Source organism: Mustela nivalis, assembly GCF_964662115.1.
Source record: "Mustela nivalis genome assembly, chromosome: 13".
NCBI classification, from domain to species: Eukaryota; Metazoa; Chordata; class Mammalia; order Carnivora; family Mustelidae; genus Mustela; species Mustela nivalis.
Window position 1 is genome coordinate 29244578 of NC_139032.1, and position 25135 is coordinate 29269712.

The 25135-nt window shown below is 44.7% G+C and overlaps 1 protein-coding gene across 11 annotated transcripts in view; it reads left to right on the forward strand.

Annotated features, from left to right (window-relative positions):
- AOPEP (aminopeptidase O (putative)) overlaps window positions 1-25135 on the forward strand; it is a 333405-nt gene that overhangs the window by 216685 nt on the left and 91585 nt on the right. For all 11 annotated transcript variants that reach the window (XM_082697218.1, XM_082697221.1, XM_082697212.1 and 8 more), the window contains 2 exons: window positions 6798-6841; window positions 16486-16546. In XM_082697218.1, coding sequence (XP_082553344.1) covers window positions 6798-6841; window positions 16486-16546 — 105 coding nt within the window. The remainder of the gene's footprint in view (window positions 1-6797; window positions 6842-16485; window positions 16547-25135) is intronic.

Consider the following 25135-nt stretch of genomic DNA (forward strand, 5'->3'; position numbering starts at 1 on the left):
CATGGTAGGTATACATGCATCTGTATGTTAATGTGTACATGCATGTAATGATACAAAGGTATATGTAGAAGTAATTTTATAAAGGTAGGATTATATTATATGTGCATAGTCAAGAAGGATGATTACAAAAAAAAACTTTTATTTTTTTTTCCTCTTTAGCTATTTATTCCATTTTTAGAATGGAATAAATTTTTAGTTTTATTCACTTCTGCAAAAGTTTGGGAAATTAGCAGTTATGTACTTCTACTACTTTTCCCCCAATTCAAAATTTTTCATAATTAAATATTTTTACATAGTTAAGGTTTATATCATTTGTTATATGTGCTGTAATCATACTTTTCATACTTGTATAGACTTAGCTCCGGATTTAAAGGACTTTGATTCACCACCAGTCATTTTGCCATGCTTCTGTATTCATGAATGCTTTATTTTGATTCCACTTTATGTTGGCCAAGTTTTGTTATCAAACTGATGTTCAAGTTGCAGACTCACTGCTTTTGTGATTTTTGAACTCTTATGTGCTTGCTTGAGAATGTTTATCGGTTGCCTTTATATTTGAATCACAGACTGGCTAGGTATAATATTCTCTGGTCACATTTTCATTTCCTCGGAACTTTGTGGCTATTGCTTAACTGCCTTCTGATTAATAATGATGTAGAAACTTTAAAAAAAAAAACATTTTATTTATTTATTTAAGAGCTGGGGAGAGGAAGAGGGTGGGGGAGGGAGGATTAGAGAGAGAGGGGCAAGCAGACTCCCAAGCCAAGAGTGCAGCCCGACTTGGAGCTCTATCTCTAAATCTGGAGATCATGACTAGAGCCAAAATCAAGTCAGATGCTTAAGCGACTCAGCCACCTTGGTGCCGCTCTGTAGAAACTTTTGAAGTCAGCCTAATTTTTCCTTTTTTTTGCTACTCAGATGACAGAAGAATTCTTTCTTTATCTTTGACATTTAATAGTTGACTTAGAAAATAGCTTGGTATTATGAGCCCGCATCATTTGTTTTGTTTTGTTTTTTTTCCTGCAAAGGAGTGTGCCCTTCCAGTCTTAACTTCTGTTCTTCTTTCTTTCAGCGAAATGTCTTAACTGTATGTTTGAACACATTCAGGTTTTTCTCCCTCGCAGGGCTCTGGATTTCAAGATTGCCAGTTATCCTTATGTTATATCATCTTTGTCCCCCATATCTTTCATTTTCTAATTGCTTTCATCTTTTTCTTCTTCGTGGTATGTGTTTATCTCAAGTGACATTATTTTTATTCTTAATGTTATTATAACATTATTATTAATTTTTTTCTTTAATGTCTATATTTTTCTTACTTTTTTGTGTTATTAATTGTCCTGCACTGGTATTATTTTGGTCCTTAATTTATTTTCTTGGCTTTGAAATCTCTCTCTTCATCTCATTTTGTTTTGTCATCTAGTCTCTGAGCTTTCATTTTATTGACTTTATGTTCTTATTATCATCTTTTGTTAATTTATTTTATAGTGTAAAACAATCATAGAAAATTTTCTTCTGTTCCTTGGGTTATGTTTTCTTCAAGACTGGAGTCTTTGTCTTTTGTCCTATGCTTCTGAGTTCTGTCTCTCTCTCTTTATGTGGGTTTTTGTCACATTAATGTGCATAGTTGCCATACTTCCTTCTTGCTCACTCTCAGCATGAGTAGCCTGACCTTCTATTTACTCTCATATGTGTTGGAACTTGAGTCTTGATTTTTTTTTTAAGATTTTATTTTTATTTATTTGACAGACAGAGATCACAAGTTAGCAGAGAGGCAGGCAGAAACAGGCTTCCTGTGGAGCAGAGGGCCCAATGTGGGGCTTGATCTCAGGACCCTGAGATCATGACCTGAGCTGAAGGCAGAGGCTTAATCCGCTGAGCCACCCAGGTGCCCTTGAGTCTTGATTTCTATCCCAACTCATTATAGACATGTTTTCTTTCCCTCTGAGCTACAGTTCGAAGTTTGGATGTTGTGCATGAAGGGGGTGGAGGGGAAGAGCTCCACTGGAGCTGCATACAGCTCTTGTTGCAAGGATTCAGCTCCCCTGATTCTTGAATTCTGTTAAATATACTAGCCATTCTCCTCACCTAATTTGGGTGCAGCTTTTTCCCCACTGCACATACTCTCTCAATTAATATTGTTTTTCCTGTTTAGCATGGAGCTTTAGAAGCTCTACAGCTCATTAAAGAGCATCTTTCTTCCTTGTTGATTTCCCAGCTTTTGCTCATCTCTCTCCAGTAAACATTTCTAGTCCCTTCACAGTCAAAAAAAAAAAAAAGAAAGAAAAAAAAAAAGGAGGAAAGATACTCCTGTTTCTTTCCAAATGTGTGGGTATTCATGAGAATTTGCAGGGTTTGGGCAATTTACCAGTCCCACTACTGCTAAGCATGAGGTTGGGGGTGGTGCAGAGGGAGGGCTGGAGGCTGTTGGAATCTTATGTTTCTTTCCTTAGTTGTCTCCTTTTGAAGTTTATGCCATGAGGCTGTCCTTCTTTCCTTTTTTGGATGTGTCTGGTGACATTTCTTCCCCCCTCCCTTTTTTTAGTGGATTGGGTTTTTGTTTATATTTCTTGTTAGTGATGAGGAAGGCTATGATCCAGTTTCTTTGCTCAGAAGTCCTTCAGTTTCTTCTTTTTCCAGTTTGCTTCTTAATCTTTTCCCATGTGAATACCCCCAACATTCTGGCTTATCACTGTCCTGGTCCCCACTGCAGGTTAACAATGGCTTCTTGCCGGACAGTTCATGTCTCGGTTCTTATCCTGCCAAAACTGTCCTTGCTTAAATAATTTAGTTTTTTGTTTTGCCTCTTCTACCTCCTCCTCCCCATGACCATGGTAATAACTAAACCTGTGCAATTATTAATCCATTGCCAGTTTATCCCATAAATCTATGTGTACCTCCTTTTTATTGAATATTTTTACCAGGACTAAAAAACAGTTACCAAATTAGCCATGTGCCAAAAACAGTGTCATTTTTTTAAAAAATTATGCTTAATTTAGTGTTGTTAGGTATTAATCAAAATAAACTGTCTGGGACTGACCTGATTAGTGTATAGATTATTAAGAGAGTAGGAAATGGAAAAAATTTTCTCAAGGAATGTATTTTTTGATTCGGGTGAGGGCTTGTAATAATTTCTAAGGATCCAAATAAAATTTTACCCTAGCCCATTGTCAAAACAGCAGGAGGCCTTTTTTTGTTTTGGGGTTTTTTTGTTTGTTTGTTTGTTTGTTTGTTTTTCTTTTTCTTTTTCTTTTTCTTTTCTTTCTTTCTTTTTTTTTTTTTTTTTTTTTGTTTGTTTGCCTTTGGTTTTACTCTCTTTTCAGACATACTGTGGAGGTGACAAACTGGGGGTCTGGCATTTATTGCTAGCTAACTTTGTCTATGATCCTAGACTCAGCCTTAAAGGAAAGCCCTCCTTGTCCATTTAAGATTTATAAATTGCCTTTACAAAATTGCCAATATGCTGAAGGGAAGAGGAAGGTGGATGAAAGAATTGAAAAGAGGTGGTGAGGGAAGTAATAATCATAGGACGCATTTTTCTTTTAATGTCCTCCTATTGTGGAGGGTGGGGAAAACCTTCTATCATGAGTCCACTCCAGGGGTGTATGCCAGTTTAGAAAAAGAGCCAGGAAAACTAGCATGTCATGGTAAATGATTAGGTCTATGAAAGGAGTAAGAAAGGCCAGTAGGGTTCAATCCACTGAGAGCTGGTACAGCAATGGGGCCAAGAATCTCTTTGGATTGGATGGAGCCTGGACAGAACATCTAGCACTGTGGATGGGCATTCACATAGCCTCTGAGAATACAGGCACCATGACTTAGAGATGCTTGAGGTATTGGGGTTTTTGTGATCCATTGTGATCCTCTAGACTCATTGTTCCCAGCATTGGTTGAGAGCCTCCATCAAGCTGCTGGGTAGCCTCCAGGTCTCAGCCCTAAGTCAGGAGAGGCAGATGGTCACCTACTAGGAGGCAGGACAAGCTTTCTTAAAAACGAAGCAAGGTTTGTTGGGGACCTCCTGTACTTTTCCTATATTGACACAAAATTCTGGAACATTGTGCTCTGCAGTCCTATAAAGAAAGATCCATTTGTAATTGGACAATGGAACTGGGCAGAATTAAGGTTAACTCTGAATTTCCTGTTTCTCCTACAATTCAATTTTCCCCCTTGTCATTGAGTTGATATCATTCCTCCCCCAACACACACACACATAATTGAGCATAAGTTGCTGGACAAATATGGGATAAGTTGATAATGGACTATAAAGAGATAATGAAGCAAATTTAGTAAGAAATTATCAGTGCAGCACTCAGATATTTTTTAAAAATTTTAATTTATTTGACAGAGAGAGAGAGAGAGAAAGCATACAAACTGAGGGAGCTGCAGACAGAGAGAGTCGGAGAAGCAGGGAGCCCAATGCAGGGCTCAATCCCAGGACCCTGGAATCATGACCTGAACAGAGGGCAGACGCTTAACCGACTGAGCCACTCAGGCGCCCCAGCACTCAGATTTCTAAGAAGCAGGAATACTGTCAGTAAGCCAGTAAAATATTTGCAAAGTAATCAACATATCAGATTGTGATAAATTAATTTCTAATTTAGTCTTTTTGCAAAATAAGTGTCAAAATTATAAAAATAATGACTTTAAGAACGTCAAAGAAAAATAATTCTTCACATTCTAGATATGACTCATTTCCCTTTTTTCTCCATATACCCACTGCAGGTGCTAGGAAGGACTCTAGATGTGAGACCTTATTCTGTCTGGAGTTGTCCCTTTCCATTTTGACTGCATGATCCATGTTTTTAATATTAGTTTTGTTACTCTTTGGATCATTTATTGTAGGTGAAGCAACAGTAGACAAATAATGACTTAGAAGGAGAACAGAGGTTAGGAGAAATAAATCTTTCATTAGCAGTCCTAGCAGGGAGACTTTGCCTTCAGAAGACTCGGGCCTAGCCACGTATAAGCACACAGAAAGGGACGGTGGCTCCGCCCAGTGCCATGATGGGGCGAGAACACTTGTCATACAAATTGTTTGCAGATTCCCATTACTCTCTAATTCCGGCTGTTTGTAATAGGGGGTGGTGCTGCTGCTTCCATCTTGCCTTGGGTCCTCCCTGGATCTCATCAGATCCCCCTGCTGGTGCTGGGCTTAATGCACAGGCCCTTCTTTAAAGGACTTGTTTTAAAAGATTATTTTCAGCTTATTAAAAGGAAAACTTCAATTGTAGATCTTATTGAATGTCCAGTATCAAGTGCAGAAAGTTAAATGTTGTTCTTCTCCGTCTCCTGTTCTGTATTTGTCCATAAAGCTTTTTCTCAAACCCTTCAGATAACTTAGGGTTAACACTGGCCTTCGGTCACTTGGCAAATGAAAATGGACAACCCCCACTTAAATTCAAATTTCAGATAAACAACAAATAATTTTTTAGTGTAAGTATGCCTCCAATTTAACTGGGCATCCTGTAATTTATCTGACAAATCTGGTTGACACCAAATCAAGATTCCAGAATTAGATGGTGTAAAAATATTGGTCATAATACTCAAGGTGCCAATTAAATATAAATGTAAACTTGAACATTCATATATGAATATTTTAGGCCTATGGTATTGTGGTTATGTTTTTAAATGGTCCTTATCTTTTAGAGATATTTATTGAAACATTGATGGTGTTATATAACATTTGGGATTCACTTCTGAATAATACAGGAGACAGGTAAGAGGTTAGGACAGATTGGCTGTGGGTTGATGGGTACATGAAGGTTAATTATGTGCTTCTCTACTTTTGAGTGTGTTTGAAATTTTCCATAGTGCAGGAAAAAAAATAGTTGTGTCTGAGTTACACGTTTAGGTTGAAAAAAATCTATTATTGAAAGATCCTAAATGTGGACCATTAGGAGATGGTGGTATCACTAGAAGCAGCTTCAGACTGAGGCAGGGGTCCATGAACCATTTTGTAATTGTAACATCTTTGTTCCTCCACTGGGATATGAATTGTCTTGATTTTTGTCTTCATCTTTAGTTGTTGTTGTTTTAGGTTTTGTGGTTTTTTGTTTTTTTTTAAGGATTTCATTTATTTATTCGACAGAGAGAGATCACAAGTAGAGAAGCAGGCAGAAGGGGAGAGGAAAGCAGGCTCCCTGCTTAGCAGAGAGCCTAATGCTGGGCTGAATCTCAGGACCCTGAGATCACGACCCAAGCTAAAGGCAGAGGCCCAATCCACTGAGCCACCCAGGAGCCCCTAGATTTTTTTTTTTTTTTTTTTTTTTAAGAATCTGTATACCCAACGCGGGCCTCAAACTCACAACCCTGAGATCAAGGGTCACAGGCTCACTGAAGGAGCTAGGCACCCCTGTCTTTATCTTTCCATAGAACAGTGCAAGAATGTTGCAAGGTAGTTCCTAGCCTTTTGGAGTTGAGAGTGTTCAGGTGTCACAGGATCTCGAGGGAAAGCTTGGGAGGGGGAAAACCTGATTAAGTAGAAAGGGGATAGTGCTTTCTGCTATGTGCAGCCTTTTGATAATAGTTAAACATGAAATAAACTGTTGGTTTAGGTCAAAACAACAAATAGTAGATTTTTCAATTTGTTTGTGGTTTTTACAAAACAATTCTCTTTAACTGATTGGATTGAAGCCCTGGTAAATTAATAAATAGGGTACATAGTCTAATAAGTCAACACAGGCCTAGCTTCCCTAGCAGGTGAGCTGTCAGCAGCTGGGAGCACTCGGGCTCTGGCAGGATTCCGGACAGAGTTATTTATTGATGGACATCTTTAATGGTTTGCTTTTTTCTTATTCCAGGATTTCCTTCAACTGCTGTTGGAGAATATCCCAGAAGAAAAAAGGTGAGGACCAATTTAGGAATTAAGAGCTCAGTTTTACTTTTCATGTTAAAAAGGACCCTGCCATTGTTTGGCTTGTTACAATCTAGAAAGTTCAGTCTTCATCTCTTGACAGAAATAGGGACCTGGCCCAGGACAATGAACCAGACCTAAATCTAGGCCCCTGTTGATATTGGGAGCCAGGGGGCATGCAGCCTTGGGAGGACCCAGAGTCAAAAGTCCTGAAAGTAACGTGAGAGACAAGCCAAGGACACTTTGTGGCCTCAGATGCTGTAAAAAAAGATTGGAGGAGAGGAAAATTCTAAGTGAGGGTTCTTTAGTTAACATGGCTTCATATAAGGAAGTACTGTTTCATTGAAGGTCAAAGTGTCATGTAGTAATAAACCTGGGATTTGAAGTCAGACTCTCCTAGGTTCTTATCCCAGCAGGGCTCCTTCCCAGCTCTGAGATTTGGAGCAAGTTACTTCATCCCTCCAAATTTCAGTGTTTCACCCTTGGGAGGAGTGCAGGAGATAACATCTGTGTAAAGTAGGTGTTCAATCAATGGCTGATATGACAATAGTCATCTTCTGGGCCTCAAGCCCTGTATACAGGGTCTATATACAGTAAATCACTTAATCCTTATTACGGTGCTCGCCCCCCCAACTACCACCATCTTCATAGTGGGTATTAGAAGCCAGCACTTTCTGTATGCAAGCCCCCAGTTAATCCTTCAACCAACACTATTTAGCTCATGCCATGTCTGTCCCTATTTTACTGGAAAGAGCACTGAGGTTCTGAGGGGCTGACCACGTACAGGAGGAGGAGGTTTAGGACCTACATCAAAGTTTACACCAGATTCGTTCCAACCCTCTCCTTCTCATTTCTTATCTTAATTTAGACACCAAAAGTGAATACCCTGAAATATAATTCTCAGTAGCAAAATTGGTATGTAACATTAAAGGGGGGCATCTTGAGAAATTAAACATTACTTTGAAGAAGAGCCAATGTTCTTCTCTTTTCTGATCCACAGGTTTAACTATGTTTTTATGCTCACAGTAGGTTTCCAAATGTAGAAATGAATTCTTTCACGCAGACACTGACTTGGACCTGGGCAAGGCCATCCTCCATGTAGGTGGGCCAGCATCCTGGGCAGTCCAAATGGAGTGTCTTCTAGCGAAGGTGGCAGGGTTCATGCCCCCAGGAAATGACATGGAATTCAGGATGGGGGAATCCAGGGTCCATGAAGACACGAAGATTTTTTCCCGAGTGTTGGATTTTTGGCCTTTTCTTTAAACTCCTCCTCTTCCACCTTCTACTTCAATTCTTGCTCCAACAGTTAGAAGCGTTATTGTTAGCCACTTGTTTTTTAAAATTAGATGTAAACACACACACACACACACACACACACACACACGTAAAGCAAGCCAGTGCCAGAATGAACATACCCATCTTATTTGATAAATTTCTTCATTTCTACCTCTTTGTGTTCATGCCTTTTGATGCCGAAGGCAGTCTTATACAGGGTGATTGCGTGGGGGCATTAGTAATTGCCCAAGATAACTAGCTTTTCAGGAAGCTGCTTGAAGGAAATGTGGCTTGTTTTGGAAAGTCTGAAGTGTTTTGGATTTATCATCCTTTCTTTTTAAGCAGACATATGGGTTTTTTTTTTCATATGCAAAGATCATATCAGATGTGGCTATTATTCATAAGGTCAGGAACAACAGTTTACCTGCAAGTTTCTGTTTGTTTGTTTGTTTGTTTTTTCCTTTTTCTTCTGTACCTGCCCTGGAATAACTTTTGAGGTTCTCTGATAAAATGGAGCAGTTTCCTTAGAAACTAATGCAAGGGAAAAAAGACAAGACAAGTACTAGAAATAGCATATTCCTATTACAAAAGTTTGTTACTATACGTTCTTTTGGGAGAACTTCTTAGGGTACAAGTATAGCAAATTTCATGGAAGCTACAAAGTGCATTTTTCGTTTAGGAGGGCTTCTTTCTTTTCATCCACTTCCTAAGAAGGTTATGAAGTTAATGGGGATGTCCCTGAGCCCTCTGGCTCCAGGGAGCCTGGATCTTATCATTGTGAATATTTATTGAGGGACACACTATTGGACCCACAAAGAGACTTCTGTTGCAATGATGGCAGAGCAGAGTCAGTCTGTTTAAGGGTGGCCACTGACCACCAACCTTCACCCCCTGAGAGGACGGCTTTCCCAGTTAGGGTCATGTTTTGGCTAGCAGGTTTAAGCTTCCTTTTAAAATTCCCCTTAATAGTTAAGGCGATTTCCTTCCTGCAATGCAATGCATCTATTTCAGCAAGTACACCAGAGCCTTTTTTGAAACTCGAACATCTTCTTTCCTGCTAACTAATGTCAGAATCGAATTCAGCTATTAAAACAGATCGTTTGCCCTTTTACCTATGCAGCATATTGTACCAATTTTATCTGGGTCTCCAAAGGCCCCACACCTACCCCCAGAGCCTCTAATCTGTGGCCTGGCTGCAAACTGATCCTTGGGCACATCTGTCAGGCACGTGAGCCATTGTTAGTGGGGCAAGGTTCTTCAGATTAGACCAGCCACTTAGTGTTCAGGGGCCGGTATCCTCCATGTCACACTGTTGCGTTGTTCTCTTGCTTCGATTAATTTAACGTTATCTATTGAGCACCTCCCCTAGCAGGCTTTATGCTGGGTGCTGGGGGACAGAAAGGAGTAGGTTCCATGTCCAGTCTGGAGAGAGCTCCTTGTCAACATGAAGATCTGTGTGAAAACAGATCATTATGTCTCAGTGTTGGAAGTGCTCTGGGGAGTTTCAGAGTCCTTGGTACCAAAGGAAAGGCCCGTGTGTCTTAGCCTCAAGCCTTCAGGCAGAGAGGTACCCCTCAAGGTTCTCAGTAGGAGAATGCCGTCAGCAGATTGGAAGGCTGCTCCAGGGGGGAGCTGTGGAAGATCCATGTGGGCTGGGAGGACTAGAAGTCATGAGATCATTGAGAAACCAAGACAGCTGTTCACTCACGAGATCTATAGCTGGAACCCAGGCAGGGGTATGGCAGGGGCAGGAGGCTTTGGGAGAAATGAACAGATCCGAGGGATGTTCCAGAGGGGCCATGGTTTAAGACTGGGTTGTTGGTTGTGAAAGGTACGTGGAGGAGTGCAGCACAACCTGGCTTTTCCTTCTGCACCACTCAAGGGACACTCTGGAGTAGCACTGGAAGCAGAGTAGGCTGGGAGTTTGTCTTGGGAATCCCGATGGGGCAGAAGGAGTGGGAGGGAGAGCATTTGGAGGTAGAGGGGAGGGAGGTGAAGGTGTTTTAGACCTCTTCAGTGTGAGCTTTCTGTTTACATGGTGATGTTTTATGAGACCAAGGGAAGGAAAGCTAAAAGTGCTTAGAAGGAAATCCAAATAGACCCTGGGTGCCAGCTGGCCCTGCCCACCTCATACCCACCCTGTCAACAGTGGCTTGCTCTTTCTTTCCTTTTTAAAGATTTATTTATTTGAGAGGGGGTAGGGAGAGCAGGGGGAGGAGCAGAGGAAAAGGGAGAGAGAGTCTTAGCACGGAGCCCGATGTGGGGCTTGATCTCACGACCCTGAGATCACGACCTGAGCCAAAACCAAGAGTCAAATGCTTAACTGGCTGTGCCACCCAGGTGCCCCAACAGTGGCTTTTTCTTTGCTCATCAGTTACTGTGTCTGTGTGCACGTCCCTGTGTTTGGTGTCATTCACTGCCTTCCTTCCCCCGGGAGCTAGGGAGTGTTTGCTCACTGACCTCAGCCATCTTCATTATCTGCCGGAACACAAATGACCCCTTTTGATTGAGAAACAAGTAACCCTGGGCACGGTTCTGAGATGCTCACTATTTGTATCCATATGTAGAGAGGGAGCTTAAAAACCTCAACTATGAAAATTTTTAAAAATCTGTGAAAAATGTCGGTGGCACTGCCAAATGAGGGTCTTTTGCTTTCAGACCCTGAGTGCCGAGGCCCCTAATGCTTGAGCTCATCCAGTACCTGCCCCTGCAGAGTTCCTTCTATCTGTGGTTTAGTTCACGTGGCAGTTGTGGGGGGGCTTTAGGAAGTTGCACTTTCCTTCAGAGGCGCGGACAGAAGTGATGCAGCTGGGAGCCGAGATGGTGAAGACCTTTCTTCTGATCGGCTGCAAGATGATAGGCAGAGGTGGCAGACACAGCTGAGAGTCAGCCCTGCATCCTCGTCCCTCTGCCCTCGGAAATCAACTGAGCAGGCAATACAACAAGTATAATACCATTTTTGCAGGAGCCTGGGTCTGTTCCTAGGCATGCTAACATCACAAAGGGAAGAGCCACCGCCTTGCAACTTTCTCAGCTTTAAACACAGCTTGTCTCTCTCACCAGCGTCATGCCACGGTGTCCAGCGTATTCTGTCCCCTGCGGTGTTAACTATGTGTGACCAGGTTTATAGCTCAGGGGACCTGGAGACAGACGCCTGAAACTCAGAGTTGCCTTACAGGATGTAAGAGTGCCGAGAGGGAATTCTGCAGCCAGCGGGTAAAATAACCTGCTGTTCCAGATGCCCAGGAGGCTTGGGTAATGAGGCGGAAGTACCGCTCACCAGTACAAATCGGGGGCATGCAGTTGTGGGTCTGTGTACTTTTAGCTATCTGTATAAAATCAATTTCCATAGTGATCAGACATGCAGAAGAGTAATTTCCTGTAAGTCCTGGGTCCCAGCGAAGTGGAAATGCTTCTGCTTGTCATTGTGATTATTTAAGCCACATGATCTCAGAGGGGAAACATTCACCATTGGCTTAGACCCTGAGTATCTTGATTTGAAAAAGTCAGCTTTTGCTTTACCCTGGCTATCTATCCAAGTTCAGACATAAAAATTCACCTGCACCGTCATCTCAGTTATTATGATCAAAATAGCAAAAACTACGTAATTGTACTTATTCCCTCCAAACTTGAAACTCATTTTTCCCTTGCGGATTAAGTATTATTGGGACACTGGCTGGCTCAGTAGAGCATACAACTCTTGATCTTGAGGTTTTGAGCTTGAGGCCCATGTTGGGCATGGACCCTACTTTAAAGGAAAAATTCAGCATATCACAATCTCATAATTTCCTTGGGAAGTAAGGTCACTTACAGTACCTTAAAAAATTTTTTTTCCAGTAGCAGCTGAAGTTATTGTTTTCATCATCCTCTCATAGTTTAAAATCTCATTCCCTGTTAGCAATCCCCAGACAGACGTCAGTACAGTTCCATTCCAGCAGTGGTACTGAGAGTCTAGAAACCTGGGTTTTTCTTTAGCCCTTTGTCTGGCCTGACGTTGGCCAGTTTTCTTATGCTACAGTGTCTCCATCTGCTCAAAGCCAGACAACAATTGACACCCACTTCATGAGGATATTATGAGAAATGAAGTGATAATGGTTATAAGATGCTTTGAACCTTTCCAAAGGAAAGTGATCTGAAAACACATGTTCTTTTCTTTCACGAGAGAGTGTCTTTTGCTCCTGGATGCAGCTGAACGATGAACTCTCCTACCCTCACACTTTTGCCCCTCCCAAGGGTCTCCGCATCTCTTCAGAACTATAATCGAAGGGCAGACAAACCGGGCCACCACAGCATGGGCCAGGCCGCCTTCAACAGGAGAGATGTGAGCAAGAAGGAGAAGGCAGGGCTGTTTGGAGCAAGCACAAGCCCCCCTTTTCCACAGGCTCGCCTGCTCCCCAAAAGCACAGCCAATGTATTCAGTCAATGACTGAATTCAGCCTAGGAGGAAAAGTGGGGGCTTTGCAGCCAGGCAACATAGACTTGGATCTGTGTCGCCTTCCCGGAACCTGCATTTGCTTCTCTTTGACATGGGGATAGTGCAAATATCGTAAAGTTTAAATGAGACTTTCTCTCTAGTGCCTGGTACACAGTAGGTATTCAATAAGCAATAGCTACTACTTTTATACCTTTACTTGGAAATGGGAAGAGGGGTTTTGGTGCCACTCTGTGACAGTACCCATGTGTGCAAATACTAAATATGGCAAAGCAAAATTTGCCTTACTACTTTCCAATGCAATAACCACACAGTTGGCCCGGCCAGCTGTTCAGGTCGTAGACTGTAGCACAGATTGTTTATAGCCTCCACTTTGGTCTCCCTGCCTCTGGCCTCATTTCCCTCAGTTACTCTTCTTCGACCCCCTTTCTCCTTTGCACCGTTCTGCAGCCATACTCAGAGCCTCTTCAGTGAGGCCAAGGCTCGGTGGCAGGATGTCAGGGTTCTCACAGAACACCCCCTTTTTCCCCCTCACCTCATTCTGTGTGCCAGCCCTGTTGACCATGGCTTTGGACTTGCCTGCTTCTGCTCCCTTTGCCCTGCGTGCACTTTCCTTCCATTTTGCTGGCCCTGCCCCATCACTGGGGACAGCACGGCCTTCCTCCATGACATGGTTCAAGCTTTGCTTCCTTTAAGATTCCCCTGACAAGCCTCCCACTGTCCTCCTCCTAGCTGAGCCACCTGAGGCAGCCCCGCCTCTTGCACACGTAGTACCACAGCTCTGCATTAGCGCTAGTGGCATTGTGGGCATGCCTATCACGTGTTCCTGTCAGACAGTCACGTCTTGGGGGGTCCCAGCTCAGCCCTCCACAGAACCTCGTGCCCAGTAGGGACCCACCAAACCAATGCCACAGGGAGAATCATGGCCTGTTCTTCAGTTTTCCAGGGCTCATCTCCCTGGCCCCTCCCGATGCCACCCTTAAAGTTGTCGTATTTCAGCTAAGATTCCCTGAAGGAAATTTATGTCTGCGTCCTCTTACTCCTCCATGGCTCTGCACAACAGCTGTTAGTCCTCCTTTGTAAAATCACTCAAAAATGGCCGTGAAGTCATCCCAGAATTCTCTTGTTCAGGACATTGAACCCCGGTTCCCTCAACCCCCCTCGTGGACCCAGGGCACTAGCCCCTTTGATCCTCACTACGACTCTTGTCTAAATCCTTTCTTAATCCCCTGTCTTCCTCTCTAGTTGTGCAAGGTTTAAGAAAGCTCGTTTTCCTAGAACCACAGCACAACAAAGCTCTGGTCAGAGTCAGCCTCTTGCTTTGGCTTTTCTGAGTTCGCAGGAAGGCCCCAGCGCTCCGGGCGCCCAGAGTGTCCCTCTCTGGCTGGAAAGGAAGCAGATGAATGGGTGGCTTAGGAAAAGCTTCAGGGAAGGAAGGACCTGGAAGAAAGCAGGCGTGCCTCTCAATCAGGACAGACAGCTTAGAGCACCAGCTGATCCCCCACAGCTGTTGAGGCCCCAGGGCAGGAACCCAGCACCACCAGGTGAGCCCCCTCCTGGGTGCCAGACAGTAAGGTGGGGATGGTCTGCGTCCTTCCCATCAAGAGCGGGCCTTCCAGGGAGCCTCTTATGTTCGGTGGAAATCGTACAGTCTGTCTGCCCCTGCAGCCTTGCACCTTTCATTACAAAGTGAAACAACTTTGAGTTCTTCTGACACTTCTGTAAGGCTTAACCTTCAGCCCCACTCTCCTCCTCCTCCCAGCCTGCGAAGGGCATTGCCCGCACCTCTCTGTGCAGCCAACTGGGCTCAAAAAATAACCGTGCTCTGGATCTAAGGTGCTCTGAGAGCCACCTCCTCCCCTCCAGTCACCCACCCACCCCTGCCCCACGTGCTGCACACGCAGTCACACAGGCACACTAGTGCACACGTGCACACACACACATGCCTCACGCTCTATGTTACAGCAGGAACCAGGCTGCTTACACCTGGGTTGATACTGTTGAGGGGCCACAGAGACGTAGTGGGCTGAGGCAGGGGGATGGGGACACCTGTGGGCACCTGCCAACAAGGCATGCCCAGTAATTCCACTGAGTTGGGGAACCTGAGGAGCCCAGTGCAAGCATGTTTGGGAGGTCATCATTCTCCCCTTTTCTACTTCTGGCCTCTCCCACCCAGGGGCATCATCTTGAAATGAATCCAAACCATTTACTCTGCATAGTCCCTCCGGCCCCCCACCGCCCCGTTTTCTCTGGAAATACTGACAGTTGCTCCCTTCTGCAACCTTTGCTTCTCCTCTGGCCCAGGAAGACTAAGGTGACTGGCTTCTCATTGGGGAGGAAAAGGTCGCAAAAATATTGGTCAGGCCCTACTTCCCCAACCCCCATACAGGTCCGCTTCTCCCTCCTCCCTTTCTCACTATTGCCCAGCCGGGAGCAGAGCCCAGGAGGTGAGGGAGCACTGGGTTCAGCACCTTAACAATGCCAATGGACAGAATTTTATCTTTCCATAGCTTCTCTGCAGTCCCTAAAGGGAGGGGGTGTTAGGGAAGGGATGTGATTTATATATGTTTGTTTATTTGTTTATTTATGATGTAGTATGTAATATATCAAATTTGTATAGGTTTGGAACCTAACACATTGGGAATCTCTTACTGGAAAAGGTGATTTTTTTTTTAAAGATTTTATTTATTTATTTGACAGATCACAAGTAGGTAGAGAGGCAGGCAGAGAGAGAAAAGGGAGGAAGCAGGCTCCCCGCTGAGCAGAGAGCCCCATGCGGGGCTCAATCCCAGGACCCTGGGATCATGACCCGAGCCGAAGGCAGAGGCTTTAACCCACTGAGCCACCCAGGTGCCCCGGAAAGGTGATTTTTAAATTAGAAGGGAATACTTCTTATTGAAACAAAAGTAAAATGTGTTTTCATTCATTCAAATAAAAAATATCTATGGGAATCATCTTTTATACCAGGAACTGTTCTTTCTTCTGGATTTAGAGAAGCAAGTTGAACAGCCATAGACCCTAATCTCAGAGAGTTTCAGACCAGTGGGGGAGACAGTTAAAGCGCCAGTAATGGAATAAACGACAGGCACACACTGCTGGATGCTGTGGCACAAAGGACAGGGAGTGAGGTGAATGCTACCCACACAGCCTCGGAGAGGGCTCAGGAGAGGCCTCTGGGAGCAGAGATGTGAAGCAGGAGCTGGGGTTATCTAGAAATGGGATGGGGTCGCTTTAAACGTCATTAGCCCAGGAAGACAGGAAGACCCAACCTAAGGTCTGCTGACCCCAAACAGACTGGATACTTAAGGAATGTAAGGAGTATTCAAATCAGCAGGCCACGAAACCAAAAGAATTTCAGCTGACTTTGGGTCAGACTTAACGAGCAACTGTCATATTTCAAACAAAGCAGCCCGTGGGCCTGCTTCAGAGGTGTACAAACCATGCGTGGTCCCTGCTCCTGGGTCCCTCTGCGCTTTGCAGTGGGTCACGCCATTTTTGCTCATCGCAGCCCCTCGTCACGACAAAGTTCCAATTTCATTTTGGTGTATTAAATGCTGGGGCCTTCCGATTTCACTCTGCTGCCTACTGCAAGGAAGCAGTTGTGCCTGATGTGTCCTGTGGACATGCTTTATCCTCCCTGAATTGTCCAACCCAGCAGCCCCCTCGGGGCCTTAAGAGCACCTACTGTGGTGTGTCTCTGGTTCTTAGATTCCACCCTGCACGTTCCTGTTGACCGAAGTGGCACTGTGTGACTGAGCGCCTTCTGCGCTTGAACCTGGGACAGCCTTGCTTTCTCCAGCGAGTGGCTACCTCTCTGGAAGATCCATGCTGTGATGTACCTTTCCCTCTTTTCAGAGGAAAAAATGCTGTGTATGCAGTAGGTGCTCTGTAACGTTTTAATCCTTACCTTTTTGTTTTATTTTTAAAGGTTTGGGTTGTCTGTGGAAAACATCTTCCGAGACTGGCTGGAGAGTTCTGGAATACCACAGGTGCGCTCAACAGAACTGCTCGGGAGGGTCTGTGGGGGATCGTGGAGCTTGCTGCTTAGCAGCTCGATTTTGACAATCATTTGTTTGTAGGTGTAGATATAAAAGTAATCACTGTGCTGAGTTGGAGTATCCGTACATCAGGAAATAATGGTCTCCCATCCTTTACGTCTGCGATCACAGTATATGCCTCTGGCCTCTGCCTCAAGGGACTGTGGTGCCGTAGTGGGCGTGCTGGTTGACCTCAAACTGTGTGTTAAGCAAGGTCTTGCAAAGTGTGGTGTGTATTTTGGGTAGTGTCACCAGGCAACACTTCAGGCCATCAATGGGTTGAGCAGGTGCCTCTGGCTTTGGAGACGGCCAGATGAGTGAGTGAGCTGGCTCGCCTGTGGCTCTCTTCTGACCTGTCATGCCCTTAGTTCTCCATCATTTCCCTGATGCAGCTGCCCCTCAATGTCCTCCCCTGCTTCTGCATCCCTGCCTCTAGCTGGTCTTACCTGAATGAGCCACGTCGATTCATTTCTCCATCTTACAGACCAGGACCTGTCCCCGCTGGAGGTGGTTCTACTGTCTCCCGCCCTTTCAGCCCAGGGGCACATCTGAGGGAGAGATGTTTCCAACCAGTCCCAGCTCCGTGGGAACTGCCTGGCTTGGAGCCTCCCTTCCCTCCTCTCTGCCCAGGTCCTGTGCTTCCTGGATCCTGACGGGCAGCCCCCGAGCGCTGACCCTTACCAGAGCATTGGCCATGGGAAGTTGAGGGTGGCATCCTGCGTGGGGCTGGTCAAGGTACCCTGCAGGCCTGGAGCTTCCCAGTCTGGCCTGTACACACTCCCCGCTGCCTACTCTCCCTCCCAGCGCCCCCCGCCCCCGCCCCACAGCAGCTGCAGACCCATCAGAGTGAGCCCCAGTGTCTGGGAGTGGACCCCCATGGCTGTGAGAAACTCAGCCCTAGGCCCAGGCAAGCAGCCCCCTTAGCCTGCTCGTTTCCAGTTTCATGGCTGGTTATATGAGCTTCCCCTTGGGAGTGTCTGAATGTCACTGAATGTCTGTGAACCATGAAATTAAGGAACAGGAGGGGCTGCTCTCCATTACCTTTTCATCCCTCTCTTCACATCTTTGTCCTAGCTATCAAATAGGGGAAAATGTCGGCCTCCAGCCGCCATGAACTCTTTCCTAAAAAGGACGCAGTGCCTTCTGTCCAGGGATGCGTGTCACCTGTTACAAGTTATTTGTTTGGCCCAATCCTTCTGGGAGCAAAAAAGAATAAAACCCTGAGGTCTTAAAGAAGCAAAACAAAACGGGTGGGTAAGGCAGCACCTGGTTCTGGGAGGCAGCGCTTTCAATGTGTAGGTATTACAATGAGGTTCTGTGATTTCTAAGACAGGGGGCTTCCAAACCCGGCCATTCACTGAGGAGAAGAATCTCAAAAACAAAGTTAAGGTTTGTCTGATCCCGAAGAGCCAAGCGTTGCCGTCTTGTTTTAGATGGGGGCAGAGGGCATTCGCCAAAGCTGTGGGCCTTGTATTCTGAGGCAGGGCTGTAGCAAGGCGCCCAGACATTCTTTCCGTGGCCTGGAAGCTGGGAAGAGTGGGGAGCTCAGAGAGCAGAATCCCGAAATTTCCTGGCTTCAAACAACAAGGCTGCTGTGTTCAGCAGTTAGCCCCGAGGGAAGAGAAAAGAAAGAGTCCTTAATCGAGTGCCCAGAAGCAGGCGCACCCCACTTGGGCTGTAACACTGGGGCTGACCCTCTCAGTCCCGGGAGGCTCCCTAATTTCCCCCGAAGAGAAGGAGGCCTTGCCACCAGCGGGAGCTTTTTGCTTTTCATTAAAAGGGGGAGGGGCGCGGCAAAGGGAGAGGTTTGCCTCTGAGCGGTACATTTTTTCCAAGGTCTAGTTGCATTTGTGACAGCTTATAGTGTAGACAAGAATTTCTGCTATAAACTGACGAAACCTGCTGTCAAAACACAGCCAGGTGCAATGAGGCCAGCCTAGCTATAAATTGTCTTTAAGACCCAACTGGTATTTCCTTGGGCGCTTAACTGTTCAGTAAAAACAACAGCGTCAGACAGAAAGGACCCTGATTTAGTGCACATCTTTCCATTGGTGAATGATCAGAAGGCGCCTTTTCCTCTCCATACCCATTCTTTGCCCTTATTTACATGGTTGGTGATGATTTACTTGCTTGTGGTCCTTTCTGCACTCCTTGAGAGTTCCTTCTCTGTTCCACTGAGTGAAAGGCTCTGCAAAGGCCCCGGACCCTCTGGGTGCAGCAGCCTGGCAGTGAATGGGACACCTTGTTCTTTGTCCCCATCATTATAATATAAAGTTACTAGTGTGCTTGGCCGGGATTGACAAGCAGAGTACTGAAATCGCTTCGATGCTCTTTGTTCTCGTTAAAAATTTCTGTCCTCCAGCGACTGAAGTCATTCATGACAAAAGAGTCACGTTCTCCTGGTAAAGTTTTCATTCCACAGGTTACAGAGGCTTTTTGTCTCCTCTCAGGAAGGCTTGCCTTGTGGTTGGCCTCGATTTTCCTTTTTGGCCACACTGAATGGAAATCATTAAAAAAAATGTGGAAATCACTTCAGCAGCAATAAAAGTAAGCATGAGCCCCAAAGAAGTAAAAGAAATTGGATCCAAACCTCTTTAAAGAACACCCAACCCTGTAACCTTTGGCTTTGCAAACAGATTTAAAATTGATTGTACCATCGGTATTTTAGATTATTTCCTTTTATGACTCCCCCCCCCCGGTGTTAGAAGTATTACATATTTATTTTAGAATATAAAAAATTTCAAAATAAGAAAATCAAAATGGTCCAGAGATAATTTTTTGATATAAATCCTTTCAGTCATTTTTCTGGAGGTCTGAATACATGGTTTACCCTTTTCTTTGTCTCCCTTTTTAAAACTCAAATAATGTGTTCTCTGTAGCAAGTTCAAGCAATAACAAAATATAAAAAGGAAAGGCCATTGTCCCCTTCAGTCTTTCTCTGCAGAAATAATCCATGCCTGCTAACAGCGTGGTGTGGGTCCTTCCACACATTTTCTGCGCTATACAGAACGTAGGTGCATATCCTTTTTAAACAAAATTGGAATCTTATTATCCAAGCTGAAAGTTCTCATTTAAAAGTATATCTTAAGCAGCTTTCCATATCCCCTTTGATATAATTTAAGAGCAGTAATTTTCAACAGCTGCCTAGCTTTCTAACGAATAGTACTGTAATTTGATTTACTCCGATTCCCTCCTTGCCCCCCCATAGTATACATTATTTCTAAGAAAGTCGCCCATTCTGCTAATTTGACCGTCCTATAAATAGATACTGACTTTTCATGTCTGCCCAAAGGTCTCTTCCAACCCCCCACCAGCTTATATGCGCATGTATTCCAACTCCTTTTAAAACATTTGTGTGCAGATACATTAGAAATAACTTTTCCCATCCAGCCTTTCATCTGTACTTCCTTATTTTAGTTGCTACAGAATTCTCTGACTCCTCTTTTTCCTTGAGTTCCTGGCCACATTGCCAAATCCTGGTATCCTTTTACCCATATTTATTACATTTTGAATTTTCTTTCCTTTCCTACGGCCTCCCCCATTTCTCATTATATTTGGCTTGGACTGGTTCGGTAGCTAATTGGTTTTTTAGCCACCAAGCCGTCTGCATCAATATTAAGTGGATCTTTCTAAAAGATTCCTCCTCACCAGAAACTTACTCCCCATTAACTATGGATTGAGAATAAACTCTTTGGCTTGCTATTTGAGGCTCTCAGCAGAACTGCCCCGGCTGTCTTCTTAAACCTTAATTTCTACCCTCCTAGGCATATGCTCAGCCATACTTACCAATCTCTAAATGTTTGTTTCTTTGCCGTGGGTCTTCCTTTGTGCATTCCCTTTTCTCCTTGGAATGCTTTCCTTTCCATATATTTAGCAAGTGTCATGACCCACCTTACATTGTTGCTATGTGTATATGGGTCTCATACATAGGCTTCCCCACCCTGGGGAAACAAGGACTCTGTCTGACTCATCCTTGTCTTACTGCTGTGATGCGCACAGTCGATGCTCGGGGTCTCGATGTCCAATATGGCGGCCACTAACCAAACGTAGTTATTCAGCGCTTGGAAAATACCCAGTGGCCTGAAGAGCTGAATTTTTAGTCTAATCCAAATCTAAATTTAAGATCTAATAATCCAGTTTTTGTTTGGAACAACTTTGGATATGTGAATGCATCTACTTTTTTTAACCTTCAATTTTATGAAATCTAAATAGAGACCAAGCATTTCTGGTTAAAATTTAGCACTTGAGGTGGACTGTGAAAACACTCAGATTTAGAAGATTTATTACAAAGAAAGGAAGGCAAAATATCTCTTTAATGGTTTATAAAATACTGGTTACGGGGCGCCTGGGTGGCTCAGTGGGTTAAAAGCCTCTGCCTTCCACTCATGTCATGATCTCAGGGTCCTGGGATGGAGCCCCCACATCGGGTTCCCTGCTCAGTGGCAAGCCTGCTTTTTCCTCTCCCTCTGCTGCTCCCCCTGCTTGTGCATGCATGCATGCATGCATGCCCTCTCTCTTTCTGTGTCAAATAAATAAATAAAATCTTTTAAAAAATTAAATTAAATTAATTTTAGCTGTTACATCTTTTAAAACGTGGCAACTAGGACATTGTAAATGACAAATGTGGCTCGCATACATTCCCAGTGAACAGTACTGCTCTAAAACTATTAGTTGCATTAAAATCTGAGTGCATGATGCCTTAAAATCCCCCACCAAATAGATGTAACTGAAATCATCTGTATTTTTGTCAAATGTGTGGATAAAGATAGAGCTCAGCCCATCCATAGACAGCATTCACTGTGCTGTGACGGCGCCGATGATTACAATACACGGATGGGAGTGCTTATTCACAGTGGGCATCCAGAGGGCATGCACTAATTACCAGCCTCACTTCAGCTCTTAATTTCGCCTCCCAGGCAACCTGTTTCCTGAGGTACTAACAAGTAGCTCACTGGCACCAGTGAACCTCACGGCCCTTCTGTGGCTCCGTCCGCTCTCCGGGGGAAGCGCTCAGCAGATGTGAGATGGCAAGATCTATGGGCGCTGGGGGCACTGATGATGACAGAGAAGATGGGTCATAGCCAATCACCTCAGGTGTCTCGGCAACAGGCAGGAAGCACCTCAAGCCCCGAGATTCACCCCTGCACCCCCACCCCAGGACAGCAGGTTCTTGCAGCATCTCGGAATATGCCACTGCTTTTCAAGCAGACACGTGCAAGTTGCCAACGGCCACATTTTCCCTTTTCACAGGGAAAATGCTGAGGTCACAGAACTGAGGAAATTTGATAAGATGTGATGCTTTTAGCACTGAGAGAGCCAGTGGTTTATGAGGAGAATAACTCGTAAACTTCTTTTTTGCAGTTTATGTAATCACATCAACATAAGTTTAAGGCCCATTGGGATACTCAGTCTCGGTGGTGTCTATAAGAATTCTACATTTAACGGTCATTCCCGAAAAGTGAGACTAGTTATTTTGTAAACTCCAGAGAAATGATATTTTTCAAATTACGTGTGCTATGAGATCCTGGCTTCTTTTTTTATCAGTAGTAGCAGTTGCTATAATGGGGTGTGTTTTTTGGGCTTCTAATAATTTGGCTGTCTTTTTAGTCCAGTGGTTTGGCTTACATTTTCTGAGTGACTGAATAACCTGTCTGGGGATCTTAGAGATACATTGACTAGATATTCTGGTCTCAATTGGGGCAGGGCCCATAATGTCAATGAGCTACCACAGTTCACTGAAGAGCCCACAAATCACTCAAAGTGCTACACTGCTCCGCATTCACCAGAGATGGGGAGAGAGTTTACTGAAGTCCTTTCATCTGTAGCCTGATTTCTTTCATTTTTGGCATCCGTGCCTTCGTGCTCATATTAGTTAGCTCAGGCTGCTATAACAAAATCCCGCAGGCACAGGTGCAACAGACATTTATGATCTCACAGTTCTGGAGGCTGGAAGTCCAAGGTCAAGGTATGGGCCAGGTTGGTTTCTCCTGAGGCCTCTCTCCTTGGCTCGCAGACGGCTGCCTTCTCCCTGTGTCCTCTCACGGTCTCTCCCCTGTGTGTGTAGAGATCTCTGTCCCAATCTTCTCTTTTAAGGACAACAGCCAATTAGATTAGAGCCCATTTCTGTGAACTCATTTAACCTTAATTACTTTTTTTTAAGTCCTGGTCTCCAGTATAATCACATTCTGAGGTATTAGGGGATAGGACTTCAACATGTAAATTTGGGGGGAGGGGAATTCAGCCCATAGCAATGCTTTTTCCCAGCACTTCCCTAATTCCACATTTCTTGTGAATCCCTTCAAAACGCCCAATAAAAATCACCCAAGTCAACCTATTGCCCTAAGGATAAATATTTTTAGGGGTCTATGGATTTTTGGAGCCCCAAGCGACATTCTGTGTTGTGGAATGAGAGAGAAAGATATGTGGGAAGGAAGGGTCTATTCTGGAGAGTACTAGGTAACTGAAGGTCTGTGCTGGGCATCTGTATTTTTGGGGCTATATGATCTGACACTGTCTAAATGCACTGACCTCTTAGGAGCACCTGGGTGGCTCAGTGGGTTAAGCCTCTGCCTTCAGCTCCGATCATGATCTCGGGGTCCTGGAATTGAGCCCATCATCCGGTTTTCCGCTCTGCAGGGAGCCTGCTTCCCCGCCCCCCGCCCCCCCCCCCCCCCCCCCGCCTGCCACTCTGCCTACTTGTGATCTTTCTCTCTCTCTGTCAAATAAATAAAATCTTAAAAAAAAAAAAAATGCACTGACCTCTTCAAAGCAAAAGGCACCACCATGTACCAGGAGGTATTTTCCTCTGGTGCCCCAAATGAAAGTTCTGTGTCCTTTCTTTTTTTTCTCTCTCTTTCAAAACACAATTTCCAGAAAGAATATGAATCTCACTCACAATAGTCTTAAGATGAGACTCCAAGTGAATAATAAGGATTAAAAGTGTTTCCTCTCCGGGGGGCCTGGGTGGCTCAGTGGGTTAAGCCTCTGCTTTCTGCTCAGGTCACGATCCCAGGGTCCTGGGATCGAGCCCCACATCGGGCTCTCTGCTCGGCAGGGAGCCTGCTTCCCCCTCTCTCTCTCTGCCTGCCTCTCTGCCTACTTGTGGTCTCTCTCAGTCAAATAAATAAATAAAATCTTAAAAAAAAAAAAAGTGTTTCCTCTCCCTTGAAGATTTCCTTTGTAACTGTATCAGAGCTTAGACATCTAGGGAACTGCCAAGCATCCCACACCAGATGGATGAGATTTGCAAGAGGAAACTTCCAGGATCTGAAATTGTACCTCCTTGTCCTGTGTCTCCCCACCCCCATTCCTTCCCTTTGTCCCGTGAATATAGCAGGTACTCTCTATCCTTTCTGAGGGATTGTGGATGGCTCAAGGATGAGAGAACATGGGCTTTGCCCTCAAGATGCTTAATAATTAAGTGAGGAAAGTAGGTATACGTGTAACCGACCCAAGGCAGAATGCAATAACTTGTGAAAAATGGTCTAGCTTCCAGCATTTGGGAGAAAGAGGTCGTTTCCCATTGTGGGAACAGGGAGGGTTGAAGTACCATTGGAAGCCAGTCTTCAAAGACACATAGGGGAGAAGGCCATTTTAGACAGGCAGAGAGTCAGAACCAGCATCTAGGGGATCTAGGGGCTGGAAAACAGAATATGCATGTTTGAGCAGCATTGGATAGAATCTGTGCTCAATGGGCTGTGGCTGAGGAACCAGTTTGTCATAAGCATAATTAAGGCTCAGGGGGTAATGCCCCAGGACCAGAGGAATGGATGCAGCTTCCCGGTGGAAGGGCTTGGGGAAAGCGCTCTAGCAGCCAGCCTCACTGTCACTCCCCTCTCCCTCCCCAGCCCCAGCCTCTGCCACACTCTAACCAAGGTCATCTGCCCCCCCCCCCATAATAGAAGGATCAGTGCTTTTTTTTTTTTTTTTTTGTAGCGATAAATACATCAGGTGAATGCATTTTGACCACAGCTTGGAAGAGTAATCTTTCCTCTTGTTGGGATAGGCTGGTTAGGAACAGGTGTATTGTTGCCTGCTTTGCGTGGAGAGCAGGAGCTGCAAAGGTATTGATTAGGAACGCAGGACACTGCCAGACTACACAGGAACTTGGATATGAGGCTGGAGGCTTGCCACAAGATTCAAGAGCCACAGAAGGCTACCAGAGGCCTGTGAAAGGGTGCTAATACTTGAATGGCAATTAGGTCCCTGGGCAGGTGGCCCAGCAGCGTAGCTAGCAGGAAGACACCTAGATGAAAGGACAGGGCCCTCCCCTCCATTCGGGTACTAGGTAGTCTCCAGGAGTGGGAAGAACAGTGAGATAGATCTTCACCCATTGGTTTTCAACTTTGAACTTTCAGGTCCTGGAGCTGTTCGCTTACATGGATACTTTTTAAAAGCATCATTAAGTATCTGGATGGCTGGTGATATCTCCCTAGAAGGCACAGCAATGGGCTGAGGAAACTCTATAGGTGTCCTCAGAGAAATACATAGGAAGCCATGAGAAACAAGTACAGATTTGCGTAATGCAGGGACATGCCTGAA